General features: G+C 34.1%; 2 protein-coding genes across 2 annotated transcripts in view; one reads left to right on the top strand and one right to left on the bottom strand.

The window, feature by feature from the left end:
* Nucleotides 1-15,542, top strand: part of LOC148944658 (uncharacterized) — a 324,369-nt gene that overhangs the window by 266,219 nt on the left and 42,608 nt on the right. The gene's annotated exons all lie outside the window — the stretch shown is intronic.
* Nucleotides 1-15,542, bottom strand: part of LOC148944659 (uncharacterized) — a 63,869-nt gene that overhangs the window by 47,578 nt on the left and 749 nt on the right. The window contains exons 2-4 of the mRNA XM_089100568.1: nucleotides 14,159-14,192; nucleotides 9,521-9,623; nucleotides 5,639-5,691 (exon numbers count right to left, since the gene is read on the bottom strand). Of these exons, the coding sequence (XP_088956694.1) occupies nucleotides 5,639-5,691; nucleotides 9,521-9,623; nucleotides 14,159-14,192 (190 nt within the window). The remainder of the gene's footprint in view (nucleotides 1-5,638; nucleotides 5,692-9,520; nucleotides 9,624-14,158; nucleotides 14,193-15,542) is intronic.

The raw sequence follows: 15,542 nt of genomic DNA, 5'->3' as shown, positions 1-15,542 counted from the left end.
GAACCAAAAGCAATATATACTTACATAGCATATGTAAGTATGCTATTATGCTTACTATTTGAACAGGAGTGTTAGAAAAATTGATTCTTACGCTATATTACCAGTGTTTCCAATTTATATTTTTTCAATCCCTTAAAGGCTGGTGGAAAATCCCTAAGAATCCCTATTTTCAATATCAAAATTCCTCAAAGTTTCCCCATTTTCTGACTTCTTCCCAAGTTACATGTAAAGACCTATTCTGCTAACTTTTAATAGCGTTTGTTCAAGACAACTTATTATTCAACTCAAAACCTTTTACGTGTACCAAAATATCTTGTTTTGACCTTTAAAACTATGTTTTGTATTTATCGATTAGTTCAGTTCGGATTTGGTTTATATATTCCGGGTCCAAATCTCAAATTCTGGACCACATGAATATATTTTATTTATTTGTTTTTTTGCCATTATTTTTTATTTTTGCAACACCCTTGTTTTTATTTAAATTGGTACAAAGGATTTGCATGAATGATATCCAACCGGTCACTTTTTCACACGCTTTTTTTATTTTTGTTTTGACCTTTTGTTTTATATTGAGTTGTTAATTTGAAGCAGAGTATAGTAGCAAAAATGAATCACATAAAGCTAGATTTAAGGACAGCGCCTGCATTTTGATCTTTTAAATTATTCGATTTTAGCTAGTGTAGAATGCTACCTGCCTCCCAGTTTCCCAGAATATGCCGAATGTAGGCGCAATTTAATTTTATTTAGAAAAATTTAATGAGAATTACCAAATAATAAGATTTAAGAGAAAACACCAAATACTAAGATTAATACCCCGAGTCAGCGTTGTCGTCGCCATCCCCATAGTCTTTCCCAATGCCTAAAAAAGTGACGCAATCGGATGCAGTTTTACCGGGTTTCACGGACTTCATTTTTTTTCTTTAAACTCTTGGTAAACGTAGGGGGGCCTTAGCTTCATCCCAAACTTGACAGAAATCGTCGCAGCTAAGTTTACGTTTTTGAGCCCATTCCTCTTTTCATTTTCTAATGTTTTCAGATTGCTGAAAAGTCTTTCCATAACAACATTAGAGCAGGCAAGTCCAAAAATAAACCGAATAACGTGAAGAACACTAGTGAATTTTAGCACTCCACTTGGCACCTTGATAGATGTCACCCAATTCCAAAAATGAAACCTTTAGTCCTTCTTTGTTGGTTATTCTGTTTCAAATTCCGCGGGTCTATCCAAGTGCAACAAAAGCTAGAACGTTTGTCAATCGCTTTTGCCGAAACCTTGCCGTTGTATCCAAAATTCCTTTTTCTGTAACAAAAACCCATAGGCTCGACAAGGAAAAAAGTGCAAAATCCAAATTTAAATTACAAATAAAGTATTAAAGTAGGTCTAAAAATTTTAGAGCAAAAATATTCAAAATAAAGTAGTTTACTCTAAAATATAGTAGAAATGGAAGCACTACACGGATGCCTCTTTATTTGTTTGCTTTTTGTTGTTGTTTTTTTTCCAGGGGTAATCATATCGACCTAGTAGTCCTAGAAAATCGACAAAGGGCTCTTTCGAATAGAATTTAAAAGTTGTAGTGCTATTTTTAAGAAGCCAAAAAGATTGGAGGGCAACTAGACCCCCTCCAACCCCCTTTTTTCACCAAAAAACTCTGATTAAAGTTTTGAGATAGCCATTTTGTTCAGCATACTTGAAAACCGAGTTATATACCTGTGGGTATAACCTGACCCACTAAAGCTCCAGGGGAAAGATTTTTAAATTATAAAATTTACCCATTGTTTACGCATAGTATTAGTTATTAGAAAGTATGCAGATATTTATCGAGTAGGAGGGGATAAAATACATTTTATCCCCAGAATTTAATAATCTTTGTGCCGGGGTATTTACTTGGAGAAATTTTCCATGGGGAGGGAAGTTTACAGGGGGTGAATATTTCAGGGTGTATTTTAAACTGGGGGTATTTGCCAGAATTCCTGTACGACGTTCTTCTTATGTCTTGCTTTTTTTGCCGACTAAATTTTACGTGTGGAGATTTTAGAGGTATTTGACCGGGGAAAATTTTCACCAGGATTGAATTGTCTGAAGGATATATCCGTGGGGAGGAGGGATTTTTCCATGAAGGTGGAGCAAAATTTCCTGGCATTATTTAAAAAAAGATCAGAAATTAAATAAATTTTGTTCAACTGAAAGTAAGGAGCAATATTAAAACTTAAAGCGAACAGAAATTATTACACATATGAGAGGGGCTGCCCCCTAAACTATACCTTGATCTTTACGCCAAAGTTCGAATTTTGTCCCAATTATTTAAGGACGACCCCTGAAATACAAGGTTTCGTTTAATTAAAACTGTAAGGTTTTCCTAAATTACTAGGAAGCCTTGGCGTAAAGAGTAAGGTTTTTAGACGGGGGTGAGCCCCTCATATACTTAATTGTTTTTTTCGTTAGGTTGCTCCTTAATTTCAGGTAAAAAACGTTTTTTCAAACAGTTCGTGGTAACGAACTGTAAGTATAGAGCGACACGGCTCAATGGTAACCAAAACTCTAGAAAACGGGTTTTTGGTACCAATGGATACATCAAAAGAATAAATTTCAATGATGATTTCAAATATATAACTTTCATCAAGTTTAGTGCTACCTATCAAAAGTTACGCCCCTGAGAAAATTTGGCTGATTTTAAAAAAAGGGGGAAAGACCTCCTAAAAGTTATGGAACCTTAATGGAAATCAGACCATCGTATTCAGCGTATCAGAGAACCCTACTGTAGAGGTTTCAAGCTCCTATCTGCAAACGTGGCGTTATTGATACTGCTCCATTAGTGGCATTAAGGACTGTTGCCCCTTTGGCAATAATGATCGACTGCGATAAATGTAATGTTAAGGGGATTATCCTGTATACCGATCGCGCCAATTGCACTGTTAAGGTTTAAAGCTGGAAACTTGCACCTGATTAGTTCTCCGATCGCGCCACTTGTAACGCTAAAGACTGTGCCATCAAGGATTGCGCCACAGCAATGGGGAATAAAGTAAACGGGTGACCGCGCCACTCTCAATCTTAGAGAGAAAATAAAATATTTAACTATATAAATATAACCTCTTTTCCTCGAGTTATCTTCTTGTCAATTACCTCTAATGTTAAGTAGAAATCAGATTCCCTTGAGAACGTTATAGATGGAGACCTACGAACTAGTTACCTGCTGTGCGATTAGATACAGACATATAAATAAAACAAACACAAATAGAAAAGCAATAGTTTTATTGAGACTCACATTTAGGTGTACAACTGTGCTTCACTGCAACTGACAACAACAGAGGCAGAGATAATAATGAAAAAATCTCTGCAATGATTGCATAATGATAATTCTGACAAATGAATGCCCAATAATAGTTCTGACAAACAAATCCATACGAATGCCCCTAAAAACACTTTTACAACACTATAAAACATAGTTTTGATTTTGTGTTCTAAGAGCTAATTCACGATTGGCCCAATTCCTGTGGAGGGGCCCACCACCTTATCATTATGTGGACGAACCCACTTCATTATGCTAACTGTCCATCCAATAATTTGTTTTAAATATTTTTGATGATTAAACATTGATACTGCTCTTATAACTTAAGCTTCCTGTGAACTCTGTGTCTGGTGATTTTTTATTACCAAATATCTTAGCAAAATTCAAAACCGAATAGCGTCGTTGTTTGGATGAGGCTAAAACGCAGTTTCTCTTTTTGCTGATTAAGATTTTTTCTTTTTGAAACGAGATTTAAACTTAATTAGAGGAAGCTTAATTTATGTCAGAATTATTCTTAGGAGGAAAGAATTTTGATTTTTTTTGCATTTTAAACATATCACATATTACTCACGGTACATATTACCCTTCCCATAATTTAATGATGTCCCGTCATTAGGACTTGCTTGCCCTTGGGTTTTTGAAATACTCGCTATTTATTCACTTTTGGTCCTACGTAATTTTAATTGACATTATATTATTTTATACTCTTATATAAGCTTAATCAGGAGTGCTAAAAAATTTTTCTATTACTTTTCTTATTTTATTATACATCCCTATCTAAAGTTCATCTACCGGACTGAGATTATCGATGGTTCTAGCCTAGCTACTGTACTAAAGATTTTTTTTTGTACATCTAACACTGATGACTTTTACATTTACAACAAGGTTGAGGCTATTCTACTTCTACTATGAGGTTTTTTTTTGAAAATTCACCTTTTACAAGTTTTTTTTTATTTTGCTAACTATAGGATAATTATGCTTCCTATCTACGCTATATTGAATGAATAGTACGACAAAACTACACATAACTTTATCTGAACATCGAACAATAAATATAAGAACGATTTAAGAAACGTGGTATTAAGTTCACCACGTTTACTGGTAAGTATTCGGGCACTTTCCCTGGGGATGTTTGCTCTGTAGTATTAATACTAGATCATTGGATTTGTTAAGTTATCGAAAATTCTAAAATGTAACATATGTAAATTCACACTTATTTCATCACCATTCATATCTTTTAGCGTACTCACTCCTTCTGTTATAAATTATGGTCGTTCACTCTTTTCGTCTTGTGCAAAAAAAAAAACTAAAACACTTACAATAGCTTCTTCCCAGAATAGTTCGAGCATGGCTATGTTTATCTTGGACGAAATGCTCTCTCCCATTGTCAAACGGGAAATGATTCTTCCAACTACAGGTGTGTGGGAATATGCTATCAGAGTTCATTCTCACCTGCTTTATTTGATAGTTCATAAGGTGCTTTGTCTTTTAAGGGGTTGAGCACTGGGACTGTTGGGACTTGGCACTTGGTCTATTATCAACGCGGTCTAGATTGGGTTGATTTTTTTTCCAGCATATCATTCTTGGGATATTTTAAAGCACATAGAGAATGTATTTCTGGTATAAAATTATTCGTTCTTGCAGTTAGAGGTTACAGTTCTCTTATAAAATTGTTTGTGCATAGCTTGCATCTATTGGCTTTTGCGGTGACTCCTTGGTTAATCGCAGGGGAATCGATGTTTGGAAATGGAATGGGTCGACATCAAAGTTTAGTTACTCCTTCAACATATTGTCTTTAACTTGTGGGAGGAGTATATTGTCACTAAGGGGTTAATCACTGGGGTAAATTTGGGTTTCTGTAATTCAGATGGTTGGTTTCCAGGTTCATTTTTCAGAGATTATCTCGTAACATTTGTGGAATATCAGAGATATGAACTTTTCGCATTTGATAGAGGTGATAGGATGGATACCGAAAAATGGTCGAAAGCGATTCGACGCGTGAATCTGTGACACATAAATAATTTTTGGGATCATCAAATATCATAATTATACAGTCGTATGGTACATGGATCCATTAGGATTATCAAGGGTGATATTTATGCGCTTATATCTTGTACTGGTTGATGGGGTTCTCAGGATTTATGTATTTATATAGTTCGATAATGCACTGGATACTGAGATTCAAATACAGTGTTACCTGACACGTAGTATGGTTTGTGGTCGTGGAAACAACTATCAAAAGGTAACTGTAATCTTCGTAAACGACGCTAGGGTGAAATTGCCTGGTGAGTACTCTATGGTGAGTACTCTTCGTTGATTGAGGTATGATGAAAATAGATGCTAGTAGGTTGTACCTGCACTGGACTACGCCTTGTAATTATCGATTTCCAATGTGCCATTCCACTTCCTGTAATAAAAATAACTAGGCAGAATCCCACGTTCTTTGAAATCAAGTAGTCTTAATACGTAATAAACACTACGATTAGGTGCATTTTAGGATGAATGTTACCCTGCAAGACAGTATTAAACAAATACATTGATATTGATACAAATAATTTGATTTTGACAAAACAATGTCATTATCGTGTCAGTTTCAAATATATACTATTTTTGTTGGGAAATCTACAACAGAGATTTCTTCTAATTTGTTTTGAGAAAAAAACGACGATACAAGACTTATTTAATCCTTCAACACTTACTTAATTATCCCTTAGATTTAAAACAATCCCTTAAACATAAGTTACTTTACATTGTTAAATTTGAGGTCTAAGTTTACAACATATTTCATGACTTCATTGTTCACGCACGTCCATGCTGTTTAAGAAACGCATGTTGCAGCGTTGTAACCGCATGATTTTACGTAAAAGACACTTACAATGAGGGAACAAGAAATAGCAAGGACGAGTGGAGACCTCTATACCCACTTGTTTCCTAATATCTTCCCTTTTTCTTGGCTTAGACGTTCTCATGGGGTTCCGGGTTTAACTTCTGCATTTCAGTCGTTTCCCCGTGTTCTTTCTTTGGGTTTTGCCTTCTTAGTCTCCGGAGTTTTCCATAATTAAAAGTCAGTAAGGTCCTCATTGTCAGGGAAATTGCAAATACGAAACATATGGTCAGTATTATGTTCCACCAGAAATTGGTTAAGAATAACCCTTATCTATTATCCACGTACGTTAGTCTCTGGTCTTCATTTGTAAATAGGGGGATCTGGGAGTCTAATGCTTCTCTTATTTTTATAAGCCTTAATGTCCCTTTATTCTTTTCTATTTTGTACTATATCGAGGTTTTCATTTCCTCACTCTCTATATTGGGAATAGTGCACGACGGGTTAATTGTCTTGAAATTGATTATTTTGGGACTTAATATATTTGTGCTCGTGGTAATTAACGGCGTTCAAACAGTTGACTCTTTAGTTACAAGTCAACATCCTTGTTTTATGGTTATCGTACCCACATCTTGTAATAGTAATTCTGTCCTGTAGCTTGGATCTATTCTTTCTGTATTATAATAACAAGACAAGGTTCCAACAGTTTCTCTTGGAACAGAAAATAACCAAAGATTATTTCTAAGGTGTATGAATATTCCTCGTTTAGTACTTACTATCACGGCTTCGCACGAAGCAGGTATTTCTTCCTTTTGTGTGTCTTTTAAGAATATATCTAACAAACAAGATCCAGATTTGACATTATAAATAGGTAACGTAAGCTGGCATACTAGGGTTTTGAATAATACGTACTCTTTTAAGTCTTGCTGATTGGCTAGGGCATATTGTCGTCTATCTTGATCGACAAGTAAATACTCTGCTTCAGGTGTGATAGTCATAAATGAATTGGTCTTCTTTATATTCGCAGGGAAGGTCGAAATTTTGTACAAGTCGTAAACAGATTGCTGGTTTATCAGTGGAATTTTTACTACTGCGAATAACTGTTCATGTATTTTCGTAATGTGGACTTTTAATTTGGTGCAGTAAAGAAATAAATTTGATACTTCTGGCTCTATGGGTAAATGTAAATTAAACGTTAGGTGCGTTTTTATTTCGTTTAACATACTTTTTAGGTCAGAAGGATCTACTAGATCGTATTACAAAGTTTCTTCCGTGAGGGCAGATAATGCGAACTCGAACTTACTAACATCTGTCGCCTTATTTAGTAGTGACATGGTAATTGTATCGAGTGATACCATGGTAAGGCTGGCGTCTGTAACCACGCGATCCACTTCGTTCCTTTAATAATTCATTACGTTTACAGTCTTTAAGATTTTCTTAGATATCATTTCAACTTTATCTCTCTGGTAATTTGCTATGCTGGCTTGTATCATCTGAACATGTAATGTTACGTTCATGGCATTATTCAACTTTTTTAAATTTTTCCTCAGGCTTTTTAGGTCTTCCTCCGTTGTCAAACCAAAAAGGCGGGAGGCGAGTTCTCCGCTGATGGGAATTAGGCCTGTAGACCTACGGTATTTATTTCTTCGAAAGAATACTTCAAAAATCTTCGTGGTACTTTGTTTTAATTTTGTATTTCCGTATTAAATAATTCAAATAAGGCTTGTAGTCTTTGTCTATATAATATTAAGAAGGCTTGATGAGTTGAAACTTTTTGCTTGTTTTTCTCAATTAGATTAAGTAATAGTTGTTTTTTTATTATTGTGTAATTTCCATCATAAGGTTTTCCTTTCCTTGTAGTCAGTAATTTAGGGTTTTCTAGGGATTTCATTGCAGTAAAGTCTCACGACAAGTATTTGATATTATTCGCTGATCTTTTCCTTCTATCTTCCTTGGTGCTCGTCCCAAGCACCATGTCAATTTCTGCCATTTTCTTATCGAAGTCATCTATTACGAATTTTGATTTTAGTTTGGGGACAACTGAAATTGGAAACTCTTTATTGTCTTTACTATGCCTTATTTTACTAGCCTGTAATCCTTTATCCGACCTTAGGAATTGAAATATCGGTTCTTTGAGTTCATTCGTGTTTTCCTCTAGTCTTGTTACTTGTTGAAACATGGTTTCGAAGGGTTTGGGGTCCAATTTCATAAAAATTTTCCATGCATCATGGCTAGCTAGCAATGAATTTTCGTGCTTGAATATTACTCCATGTTTTACAATATCTTGGGCTACTTCATGAACAACGAGGATTATGATGATATTTTTAAGCCTCATCTTATTGTTTGTTTCTAGAATTAATTTATCATTAATTTTACCCATTCTTACAAAATTCGTTTATTTACTATTTTGTTATTATTATTTTTTTTCAAGGCAGTTTAGGCATTTTAACTTTTAAATTAGGTTATCTTATTATAATAATTTATATCAATTTATTTTTTTAACTGTTTTATGGTATTGGCCAAATAAAACTGATTTGTAAGCGTAAAACAGAATTTCTGTTAATGAAAAATATTTTAGGATTAGAAACGTTACGTAAGTAAAGCTAGGACTTCCAAGCTTTACTCTGGTTGTGATATGCCTTTATGACTGGTTGAGATATACCTTTAAAGCTTAGCTAATAATTACTATACGACCTAATTTTGCATTATATTTTTCGAGTAACCAACATATAAATAAGTAAGCAAGCAGCACATAGTTACACTGGTAACCATTTTTTTATAGGTCTAAAATTATTAAATCTGCACTAAGACAAAATAATTTATATTTATGAGATTAATTTATTCCACAGTTCAAAATTCTTATTATTAATAAATAATAGGTGGTTTTGAGGTTAGAATTTTCTCTTAATTTTCATTTTATTATTCTTATAGGCGCCTCTTTTTCTTTGGTATGTTTTCATACGTTTCAGAAGTAATTTACTACCAACAGATTTGTATTCTGCAGATTCGGGATCGAATAAAAATTGTTTATAATATTTAATTTCCGCAAAAGAATTATGTATGCCTTCATATTTGACACATTGGGTATTTTTTTCAAGATTATAGCAAATTTTGGGGACTCTGCATTTATCAAGGAGTAAAAGGTCTGTTTGAGTGGGTCCCTTAGAATAGAAATACTTGATATTGAGGTTCTTTTGTAAGCGTCTTATTAATAATTGTAAACAGCCAAATTGTTTCGCACTTCTTTTTCTTTATTTTGTTTTGACTTCCCCTCTAGTTGGACGATACTTGAGGGTATTCGCGAGTGCTAATCCATACTTATAAGTGTGGGGTGCATACCCTTTAAGATTGTAGGTTAAATCCCATTCTTTCGCATATATCTGATTTCGTTGTTCGTCAACCATTAACATACCTGCTGAATGTATAATGTTTTCCTTCGCATTCGTTATCGTGATAAATTCAGTGTCAATTATCGCCTTCCGGATAGGTTTTGATTCTGTTGCCATGGTATTTATCTGAAAGTGATCAGTTTATCATTACACACTTTTATACTGGTAATTTTGGTTTTGGATAACATCAATACCTGTTAGGACATGGGTTGGTTTTCCATAGGAGATCCGAAGACGAGCTTGACCCTATCCATTAAAAATCTTTTTTTTTGTATTTTTAAGGGTATTTTAATCTGTCCGGTTTCTTAACCGTTCTACCTGACTGTGTCGTTACTTTTTCTTCTGTTTCTAGCGGTATTTTCTTTTAGGTTTTGATAGCGATATAAGATCAAATTTTTTGTATTGTTTTTTCAAAAATTCCAGCCCTTTTAATTTTATTCTTTCACGTGCGCGGCCGCTGAAGTCAATTTTGATTTCCCTATTTCTTTAACTACTATATGGTCTGATTAACAGCCAGACTCTTCAAAACTGGTTTCCATCGATTCCGCATTAGAACTTTCAGAGGTGGCACTTCGCGTTTGTGAGGTATCACCTGCCCTTCCTTCGTAATTTTCTACTCCTCTGGAAGTAGAAGTTTATTCTCTATGTCCTTGCTATGAGTTTTCAACTCGGGAGATCTGAAAAACTCTTGAGAACTCTGAGAGGAATCAAAAGTTTTTGCGGGGTTGTGCCATTGTTTAAATGCCATGTCTTCAGGGGGATGGGGCATTTTTTGCACTAGTGTTTCCCTCCATGAAGTCCATTGTTTAGGCTTGACCTTGGACACAGTTATATCATGATACTGTCCTTCCTGGGCGTCCTTGGGAGTTTGATTCAAAGGCGACCTACTCTGCATTGTTTTTATGGGGAAGTTTATTAAATCCGTAGCTTCTCGCAGATTTGTTTCAATTGAATCTTTGGGAGGAGTTTTCTTTAAGATAATACCCGGAGTTTCTACAGCTCTGTTCAATTCCTCCTGAAATGACAGGGGCCTCTCTATTGGTGTTGCAGGCGAAACCATATTTTCTGGAAATATTTCGGGGGGAAAAGGGGTTGAACTTCTAGCAGGAAAGAATTGGTTTGTCAGAGATATCGTATAATCTAGTTCTCCGGCACTCTCCGATGATGAACTTTTTGCTTCTTTTGGCGTTTTTATTCTTACTGGTATTAGGGATTTTATTTTTGGAATAACTAGATTTTGCATAGATAAAAATTCTTCAAAGTTTTCCTCGTTTCTATCGTTTTCAAAATAATCTTGTTTGGAATTAAAGGGTATAGCTCTGCCAATATTTATTTAGGGGGCTCATTTTCCGCGTCTGACGAATCGGTAGACGAGGGACACGATACACATCTCTCTGCAAAAAAATTAAAAAAGAAAAACGGGTTTTAATTTCTATAAAGCAGTGAATACAACACATTTAATTGAACACAAATACAATTAAAATCGAATTAAAATACAATCGAATGCTTATATTGACACACCTTCTCAAAGAATATTAATTGACATATATTAAATAAACAAACTCCATTCACTGCCGTATAAAATCTAATGCTTATATTGACACACCTTCACAAATAATATAAATTGACATATATTAAATAAATAAACTCCATTCACTGCCGTATACAATTGAATGCTTATATTGACACACCGTCACACAGAATATAAATTGACATATATTAAATCAAAAAACTCCATTCACTGCCGTATACAATCAAATGTTTATATTGACACACCTTCTCAGAGAATATAAATTCTTATATTCTATATAAGAAATTTATATTCTTAGTTTTCTTTTCCTATTTATTTATATTTTTTCTTTTGTTTTGTTTAGTATGTTTTTTATGTTTATGTAAGAATTTTTTTTCCGTTGAGAAAGGCTCCCGGATGTGGGGCCTAAATAATCGGAGTATTTGTGTTTAATTAAATGTGTTGTATTCACTGCTTTATAGAAAATAAAACCCGTTTTTCTTGTTTAATTTCTTGTAAATGGAAAAGCAGTGTGGTCTAAGAAATTATTTACACATCTCTCTGGAAATTTTGCTCTTTTTATTCGGCTAACATGTGCCTTGTAAGTTCTTCCACTATCGGGGTTCACCATTTTAAAAGTAAAATCGTTATCGTGCTTTTTGACTATTCTGTATGGTCCAGAATATTTGTTGGAAAGTTTTTTGCCTTCCGTCTTTGCCTCGTTCTTTAGGTATACGCAGTCTCCTATCTTAAAATCTATGTGCCCCTTGACTTTGGGTTGGTTTCTTAGCTCTTGGTTTATTTTACATTTTTCAAACTTTTGCCTAACTATCTTATAAGTTTTCATCATCCTATTTATGAACTCTTGTTTGTAATCCTCTGTGTTATTGTAATATTGGCGAGACTCAATAAGCTCATCATATGGGATTCTAAAATCGCAACCAAATAATAAATAAAAAAGGTTGTCTTTGATTGTTTATGAGTAAGCAGAATCGATTATGTCAGTTAAATAAGGTAGAATTGATCCCAATCGTTCCTGTTGTCTTTTGTATCAATGCTTAATACATTTGAAAATATTTTATGCCTATTTTCTGTATTACCAATAGCTTCTTGGTGATATGGGGATGTCACCAATTTCTCTATGTTAAGAAAACTCATTAAGTCTTTTGTTACTTTTGAAACAAAATTGCTTCCGTTGTCACTTAAAACCTTATTTGGAATACCAAATTTTTAAAAAAATTTTGCTAACGCCTTACTCGTGGAGTATGCTCCTTGATTCTTTAATGCTTTTGCAAAAGTAAATCCAGAAAAGTGATCTATGACTGAAAGAATACAAGTGTGGCCTCTGTTGGAAACAGGCAAGCCACCACTGGTTCCACACAAATCATATAAGACAATATGGAAGGGGAATCTTGCTACCAGGACTCTTCCCATTGGAAGATTAGAATAAGCTTGTTTTTTTTAAGTTACACGCTTTGCATGTACTTATAAAGTCCTTAAATTTTGCTACTGCCGACGGCACGTAAAAATATTGTTTTAATTTATGGAAAGTTTTCGCTACTCCTAAATGTCCACCTATATCTGAATGAAAATATTCGAATGCAGGTGCTGTTAAGTTTTGGGGTAATACAGGTATTATTGAGGTTTGGTTTCTATTTGCCTCAGCAGTCACGATTCTGCATAGTATTTCTTCATCAAGATCATAGTAAAAATTATCTATCTCTTTTCTAAGAGTTTTGAATTTATCTGGTACCGCATCATCATTCACCAAATAATTAATAAGGGCTACACACATTTCGTCCTTTTTTTGCTTTCTTTTTATATTTTCTAAAAAGAAGGGATAATAGTTATCCTTATTTTCTTTTACTCTGCCTTTGACTTTATTTTTCTTACATGTATGTTTACTCTTAGTATTGATAGCGTTAACTTCATTTTCCTCGGCGTCCGATGGCATAATTTCTGGGAATCTACTCAAAAAGTCACAAGCTGAATTTTGTTTACCCTTTGAATATTCAAATTCGTAATCTAGGTCTTGGATTTTCATAATCCATCAAGCTAGAATTCCCGTGGGGTTTTCAAATGTGCAGAGGTACTGCAAACTTTTATGGTCTGATCGTAGTATAAATATTCTACCAACTAAATAGTGTCTAAATTTTTCCAAGTGGTCGATTATAGATAATAATTCTAATTTTGTGGTGGAATAACTACTTTCGCCTTTTGATAAGGTTATACTTGAATAACATATAACTTTTTTCTTTTTTTTTGATTAGAAGGTCCTTGTAAAGGATCAGGGTTCCCTATGGGAATTATTTGAAAAGAATACCAATGCCTTTTGAATACTGTTAATTGAGGATTATTGTTAAATGAGGTTTTAATACTGTTAACTAGGTTTCTTTTAGAGTTTTGCCATCTATTTAAATCATTCTCCGAGATAACTTGGATTTGAACTAAACACGTCCTCTTTTTTATTGTAATTGTATTTTTTTCGTGGTTATTAGTAACCCAAATAAAACCTTCTCCTTTGTCGCAAGATATAATCTGATCCTCGCATAACAGATTTTCAGGAATTTCATTCGATAGGATCTAAAGCCATATTTCAGATTTGCTATCTACTGGTTCAATCATCTGTGATATTTGAATTCTTTGCATTGTTTTGGGAGGGATCTTTGTTTTCCGTATCGCGAACCCGGAATATTTCTCTTCATGATTATTGTCTATTAGAGTCATACTGGCACTATGTTGCGTCATTGTGGCATCTTGTGGCGTCACATCAGGTTTTACTATGTTTTTCCATAATTCCGCTATTTTCTTGATTTTTTTCGACCTATACTGTCGCATATGTCCTATTTTTATTTTTGCGATTAGTACCTTAGAACTAGAGAGATTCAGACGAATTTATTGTATTTTGGTCACCGTTGTTTCTGTCTAATGATGAATAAATTATATAAAATCAGAAACTACAGGTTATTAGCCTGTTTTACAACATTTGACTCAGAAACCCGTCTAGGTTGGCCCTGAAATAGGTGTAGCAGGCACAAAAACTGGTCTGACAGGTTTTGTTCGTCCCATGCCTTCATATAGGTTACTACTAATAATCCCCATGCCTTCTGAAGACCAAAATACAATTTGCACTTTACTGAAAATCAAATACGTTCGAAATATTTTCACTTTTCCTACTTCCATAGCTAAAAAAGTATCAAAACGTTAAGGAATAAATATCATTATATGTCAATTAAACTGACAATCCACTGTCATTTGTTTTGTTGTTGTTTTTTTGTTATTAATTAAATTGGGACAAAAGATTAGGGCATTTTATATGAAAATATATTAAGTTAAATTCAAACTGTCCAATCCTAGCATTAATCTTTAACCATTTGAAGAAACAAATCATGCAAATAGTGAAATAAGCTTTTGGAAAATAAACAATATTTCTCTGGGGTTATTGATACGTAGAATAGTTACTGATACTTCCGTAAATTTAGTTGCGGGAAAAACAATAACTACTCGTTTTAAATCATTCAATAACTATTTATATATTTTAATCCACGGTTAATATATAAAATGAATAATACCCGAGACATATCACACCGCAATACTTCTACAATCTGCTTAATTTTGGGGTATCCCCATATTACTCAAAAGCAAAATAGCGCTCTAGGAAATAAACCTCTCCAAATACTAACACTAAAGAAAATTGAGCCTTTTTTAGTGTATTTACTGCTAGAGAGTTTTATTCCTGTAAAAACCATAGAGATTGCTGAGAAACATTACTAGAGAAATATCCACTTCACCAGAACTGTCCTTACAATCCTCATTGGAAAGACGCAGAGATAGAAATAGACCGAACAAGGAAGTCAATCAATAGCTCTAACTTTTATTAGGCTTAGTCTAAATTAACCCTTTTTACTTCCTTCTTCCACAATTGGCAATTTTGTTTCCAAATAGTCTAATATAGACTATTCAAGACAAATGAGAAATAATCAAATTAGCATACAAAACAAACAAGTGTCTTGGCACTGTTTTTAAAGCTAGTTTAAGTGAACAATTAATTAACTATAAAGAGCAATGTTAAAACTGAAGATGGACAGAAATGTTCATATATAAGAAGTATCTTGTCTTACTTTAACCTTTCACCTTCCACGCTGAATATGGACTTGTGCTTTCCTGAAAAAATTTTGGAAGGTAAAAATTGAGCAAAATGATTATTTCAATCGCTTTAACTGCCACTAGACTGGCAATTTTTGAAAGTAGACATAAACTAATAAGTTCTTTCAAGCATAGTGATACAAGAAATAGTTGAAAGTTTAATAACATTTCACCAACTCATTCTGGATATGCGAAAGAGAGGTGTACAGAAGGACATCCTACTGCCTATTAAAGACATGTACGGCCACCTACTGGCTGAACTCCTACTTCCTGGCCATGGTCGAGCCCTCACTGAATATGCACCAGACGTTGTGCTGTCTTACCGAGGGAATCCTGTAGAACCAGTAAAAAAGGGTGCTCGAAGAGGATCAGTCACATCTCCTTGTTCC

The sequence above is a fragment of the Artemia sp. Qi Xiang Cuo genome, chromosome 14, assembly GCF_049724085.1.
Source record: "Artemia sp. Qi Xiang Cuo chromosome 14, ASM4972408v1, whole genome shotgun sequence".
NCBI lineage: Eukaryota > Metazoa > Arthropoda > Branchiopoda > Anostraca > Artemiidae > Artemia > Artemia sp. Qi Xiang Cuo.
This window is presented reverse-complemented; position numbering and strand designations above follow the sequence as displayed.